Below are 6,000 nucleotides of genomic sequence, written 5' to 3' on the forward strand. Positions count from 1 at the left end.
TGCAGCCCTCACTTCAGCACAGCTGGCAAACAATTTTATATTACATTTAAGTGTACTTTTCTTTTACCCTTTTAAACACGGTCTTAGCAAATCATCCATCATTTGATCCGTCAGCAGGAGCACACAGTTGAAGTCAGACTAGTTTTGGTCAGAACTATATTTGCACACCAGGAAAAGGCACACAAAAAGTAATTATTTGCCTACATCATTTTGTGGCCCTGTTAATATTTTGATGGCATGGCAAAAATAGCTCAAAGTGGGGTCTCTGGCATCAGGTGAGAAAAAACTATTCATGTGAATTGTGGATGGCAAAGGCGTATTTCTTACTCGAACTTTTAAGTTCTCCCACTGAAGTGGGAGAATACATTGACCAAGCTTTTATTTTGGTTTCCTGAACTACAAAACCCAACAGCACTGGCCTGTCCACCCAGGAACTCCCAAAGCCTTTCCAGCTATTTCCAGTGATTGAAATGCTTTGCAGATGGAGCCACATTCCTCAGGCCCTGTCTCCCTGTGGTCCTGGGCAGATTCCCAGTAGCCTTGTGGAGGGTTGGCTGACATTGCTAAGCTCAGGTGATCAGTGTGTGACCCAGGGCAGGTGCCACCTCCAGCACTGGGTGGCTGCTGATGGCAACCCAAAAACCACCAGAAGATTCCCTGAGCAGCCAGCGGTGTCCCCACAATAGCCTGAAAGCTTTCACAGGGAGAGCAAGGGTTAAACACTGGGGAAAATTTGCTGCTTTTATGCCATGAAGGTAATGGAAGAACCTGCTGAGGCAGGCTGGGGAATTGCCATCACTGGAGCCGCATCCAGGGCTGGGCCAGACGCTCCTCTGTGAATAATGGAACCAGCTCTGGAACTATGCAGAGGATGGACTTGATGACCCATCAGCAGCCCTTTCCAACCAAAACAGGCCACTGATCTAAAGCATCCTTCACTCTGGAATGAAAGGCTTCAGGAAACCTCTTGAGAAAAACTTATTTCAGAGGAAACTCGCTACACCTCTCACACCACAAGGAAAACTGAAGTACAGTTAGGAAAAAAAGAAGCAATAAAGCAATGTATCAGGCTCTATCTAGACTCACCATGTACTCCATGTTAGAGGCCACTGGATACACCTGACCTCTCAATTTATTGTGGAGCATCAGTATCTCCTGTCTGTCTGAGAATAAAATGGCTCTCTTGGATCTGGAGTGACCTTCCCCATGCTGGTATTTACTCAGGATGCTCTCCAGGTGACTCGAGTTGGGCAAGATAAAGCTCTCAGCTGTCTTTGTCAGCAGCAGCACACATCCAAGAGGAATGATCCAAGGCAGGCCAGGATTCATGGCGCCTCCTCGACAGCCAGCAGAAGCAGAGATGAAGACGATGGTGGGTTTTCTTGCAGGGACTCCTGTGGCTCAGTGCAAGTCTGGAATTTGGGGAGAAACAGGCAGTCAGAGCAGTGCCAGAAGCGCTCTCAGTGCATTTGTCCCCCAACAACGTGGTCCCACAGCCCAGATTTGTGCTTGGAAAAGACTGGTGCTTACAATTATCGCTCACCCCAATGACAGGAAGACCTGAACAACACCACGAGTGATGGGGACTCACTTTATTACACCTGGGAGTTCCACTGATGCTAGGTTGGGAGGGAACACTTCCCAGGCACGCAGGAGGATATTTTCTGCACCCCTGGCATCCCTGGTGGAGCTGCCACCCTGCAATGCCCAGCAGCTCCGAGTAACCCCAGCTCCATCCCTTCACAGGCAGGGGGACACTTGAAGTGATCCCCGCAGAGAGCAGCTCCTAAAGCCGTGAACGTTTATGAAGAAAAGGGGAAGTGAAATCCCCAGCGAGCCGGATGAGGGGGTCAGGCAGCAGCAAGAGCAGCTGCCGGGCTCGGTGAGAGCGGCTGTTTATGGGAAATGTCCCCGTAGGGCCGAGCAGCCCCGATCCCCGCTGGCAGTGACGCACCGGGGCTCTCGCTGACGCTCCCCGGCGGGCGGGAGCGCTGCCAGGGCTGTGAGTTATGGAGCAGCAGGAGCAGCCGCCCTCCCCCGGCCAGATTAGGTGTTCCCAGACACTCGGATGCCGTCAGCACACAGAGAGGGTCTCGGTTTGGTCGTGGAACAGCTTCGTTTAATCCCTGTCCCTCGCTCCATGGTGCTCCTGCTCCACCTGTCATTCCCAAGCACTTCCACCCCCCCTCCGCGCTCCAATTGATCCATCTAGCGATCCTCCCTTGGCTGGTTTTATTTGGATCAGGAGCTATTCACAGGAGACAAGATGTGCTGCTGCAGGGCTGTGCAGCACACAGCGCTCCTCAGTGGGATCCAAGAGCCACTGGAGCAGCATCAATCCATCGGGGCAAGCATCTGTACAGACAGTGCAAGCACAGGATCTCCCTCCTTAGGGCTAATTTTTGGAAGGAAGTTTCCCCATCCCTGTCTCCAACACGAGGTGAGGATCTGTGTTTGACAGCACTGTTGAAAGCCACGCTGAAAGCATTCCTACACAGAGGCAGGAAACAAACCCCAGATTAGCAGGAATTATTCGAGAAGTTTCATCCAATGACACGGGACTTGGACACTCTGGGACCAGATGATTGGAAGCCACCCAAAGCAGAAAAGAGCCGTCTAAATCCCAGCTGGAAAAGCAATGCTCGAGCACGAAGCCCCAAACTCCTGTTCCCCCAACCCAGCACAGCAGCATCTGCGGAGAACAGCAGAAAGCACGAGGTGCTTTGCACAGGCAGGGACCCCAAAAAAACTCTGAGAACCCCCGAAAACTTGTTGGCTGACTGCACAAAAGACACAGAGTCCCTGTTTGAGGCTTCTTTCTCGGACTGAACCTTCAGGCAGATGAAAACCAGCTGCCCTCAGCCTCTCTCCAGGCAGCACATTAAGCCTTTGCCTGGGTTCAACAATGCAGGATGTAATTTGCTCCGTTTAGGTAACAGCTTCTCATCATTTCCCGCTCCGCAGAGCAAGCTGAACACACATGCCTTGTCCCCAGCTCCAGGCACACCTGGAAGACAGGACGTTCGGTGGCATGGGGACAAACACTCCTTTAACCTCATCCTCTTCTCAGCCCTGCTTGTGGCATTCGCTTCTCCCCAGGCAGGAGCCCGACTTTCAACCTGGCTACAGAAGGGTAGGGGAGGCAAAAGAAGCAGTTGCTTTTGTAGACTGGCTGACCCAAATTCGGGGGACAATTCCTACTTTGAGGCACTTCCCTGGGAGTTTAAAAATAGTTGCACTGCCACGGCCATTCACAATGTGGCCATTTAGCCCCGGCAGCTCTCCCTGCAGGAACAGCCGGCGCTCAGAGGCGGCCGTTGCACCCCTCGTTTGGCCGGGTGCCCTTTGCTAAACAGGAGCCCAAATCCACCACCCATCTAAGGCAAACACTGAACTTTCAGAAAGGGCAGATTGAAAAAATCAGCTGTAGCATCTGAGAGCCAGAGGAGCTGCCCTGCTCACGGCTCCGCAGCGAAGCCAGTGCGTCTGGCTTGGCAAGCCGGCCAAAACCTCGCAACAGATGGTGCATTATTCCTCGGGATGTGCTTCCCTGGGTCTCATTTGCCAGCAGAAGGATACCAGCACCTCTCTAAAATTAGGTCACTTTGGCTTTATCTTCTATTTCACTCGAGATGTGCAAGTCCCTTCCTCTGCTTTGGCTTGGGGTGAGGAGCGCTGAGTATCCCATGAAAGGATAAAGGGATCAGAGAGGGCCGGGGAGCAGAGAGTTCCCTGGCCAGATTAATTGAAAGCAGCTGAAAGATGCTCACGTTTCAGAAAGCTCTCACGGATTTCAGATGTCCATCCATCTGCCTCCCAATATCCTCATGCCCAGGTGCAAAGAAACGCTTGGACATGTGTGTTCCAGCCTAGCCAGTCCCAGGGCCCTGCAGGGTTGGGGCAATGCCTCGGGGCTGCAGCGGGAGCTCCTCATCCAGGGAGGCTGAAATCACGTTGCCTTTGAGCTGGGGTTTGACATTATTCACAGAAAATTATCAGCTGACAGTCAGCTGAGGAAGCCTCTGCTGTTGATTTCAAGGGTTCAGGAGGAGCACAACCTCCCTTTAAACGCATCAGGCTCTTGCCGCTGGTGCCAGGTGAACATCTGGGAGCCATCAGAAATGACTGAGTCAGCAGAAAAGGACTCCTGAATATGCTGTAAAGCCTGTCCAAAGTGGGAAGAAATGGGAGGCCTTCTTCTGGGGTCTGAGGGAGTTAAAGAGCAGCACTGGACTTCAGGATAGGTTATTTTTAGAAAGCTATTTCCCCAGCTAATGGATGGTGTCTGCTTTGCACGGAAAGCAGGAGAGCTGGTCACATCTGAAGCCTGGCAGAGACGCTGCTGAAGCCACATGCAGGCTGATCCTGCATTCATGTCCTCATGTCACCTTATTCCTTAGTGACATTGAGCTTTGAGTGCCTCCCTGGTAAAGCACACGAGTGGGTGCCTGCTCCTGGGTTATGGGTGGCATTTGCAGCTAAAACATCCCAGCGCCTGTGGAGTTACACATGGCACTGGCTGACACGGAAGGAAAATGCAAAGTTAGCTCAGGATGTCAGGACAGCATCTAAAACAGCAAAGCAGAGGGGAGTTAGCCTGGGATCAGCTTCTAAACTGAGCCTGGGATCAGCTTCTAACCTGAGTTAGCCTGGCATCTAGGATGAGTTAGCCTGGGATCAGCTTTTAGCCTGGGTTAGCCTGGGATCAACTTTAACCTGTGCAAAGAAATCCAGGGATGAAGCCACAACTTAATGCACTAAACTCCAGGTCATCTCTTTCCCTGGGATGCACACACTCCAAGCTTTGCAGAATTGTGGTGGCTTCCAAAAAAGAGGATGACAAGTTCCTTGACACAGGAAAACAGTGACACATTGCACTGAACCCCCCTTAGATTCAGCATCTTCAATGCCACGGGCCAAAACCATCTGTATCTTCCATTTCAATCCACTCCCACAGAACCCAAGTGGGTGAGTTTCCATGTAAAACCACGTGGAAAACCCACTGCTAACAGACACCACGCGTGGTGACGCTGAAATTCCTTTCCTACAGGACTTGAGAGCAGAACTGCACAAACACAGGCAGCCTGGAGCACACAAATGTGCTCCTAGAGACTGCAACAGCATCCCCTGGATATTTTCTATTTGCACAGAAATCCACTCCTGTACTTGCAAACTCCTCCCATTCATTCAAGATTAATGCTTGTTAATCTTGCATTAAACTCTGCAGAGCACACACGAGGGAAGCTCAAACTTGTGTTATTTTATAGCATCCAGGCAACTTTTTGAAGAAGTTACTAAAACTGTGCCTTCTTAAAAGAGTAATTTCTTGCACTCACATCACCCCCAAAACCACATTTCAGAAGCCAGGACCGAACTTTACACTTACCTTGCTGAGTATTCCTAAGTCTCCAGGTAATTGCAGCTCCTCCAAGCCTGCTTGAGGAAAATAAATTAATGTGTCTGAAATATTTAAGCGAGGTGGAGGAGGAAAGGATGGAATAAGCCTCAGGAGGTGTGAGATGTGCAAGGTCTCGGCTCAGCAGCTTGGACCAACTGCAGTCTCACAGAGCTCCCCAGTGGTATTTATGCTCTCCAGGCAAAGAGGAGAACCCTGGATCATCCCAGTGACAACGGGCGTGGAGCAAGAACGAAAAGAAGAGGGAGGGAAAAGGTGGGGGGGGGGGGGGGGGAAGCCACGAGGAGAGGGGTGTTGGTTGGGATCGCAGCACTTCAAGGGCAGTCATTGGGGCTCAGAGCAGCAGGACCACCCTCCCTAAGGCGGTCACACTGGCAGCGAGGAGGAGGAGGAGGAGGAGGGGGGCAGTCCCTGATCTTATAAAAGTGTTGGCTGTGCTCTCCCCAGCAGTCGGCCCTGGGAGTCGCAGCCCGGCGGGATTCCAGGGGCACGGGGAATCCTCCCTGCAGAGGGGGGACCGCGACGCCCCGGTGAGGGCCTCCGGTGACAAGGGAGGGGGAATTCCAGAAGGGAATTTTCTGTGT

The 6,000-nt window shown here is 51.9% G+C and overlaps 1 protein-coding gene across 2 annotated transcripts in view; it reads right to left on the reverse strand.

Moving 5' to 3' along the window:
* Positions 1 to 5,631, reverse strand: part of CRISPLD2 (cysteine rich secretory protein LCCL domain containing 2) — a 29,973-nt gene extending 24,342 nt beyond the window's left edge. The window contains exons 1-2 of one of the 2 annotated variants that reach the window (XM_010403514.4): positions 5,387 to 5,631; positions 1,087 to 1,412 (exon numbers count right to left, since the gene is read on the reverse strand). In XM_010403514.4, coding sequence (XP_010401816.1) covers positions 1,087 to 1,329 — 243 coding nt within the window. In that variant the 5' untranslated portion in view covers positions 1,330 to 1,412; positions 5,387 to 5,631. Of the gene's footprint in view, positions 1 to 1,086; positions 1,413 to 3,770; positions 3,873 to 5,386 lie in introns of those variants that run through there. The other variant, XM_019288335.3, reaches the window with a different exon arrangement.
* Between the last annotated feature and the right edge of the window lie 369 nt (positions 5,632 to 6,000).

This window comes from Corvus cornix, chromosome 11 (assembly GCF_000738735.6).
Source record: "Corvus cornix cornix isolate S_Up_H32 chromosome 11, ASM73873v5, whole genome shotgun sequence".
NCBI lineage: Eukaryota > Metazoa > Chordata > Aves > Passeriformes > Corvidae > Corvus > Corvus cornix.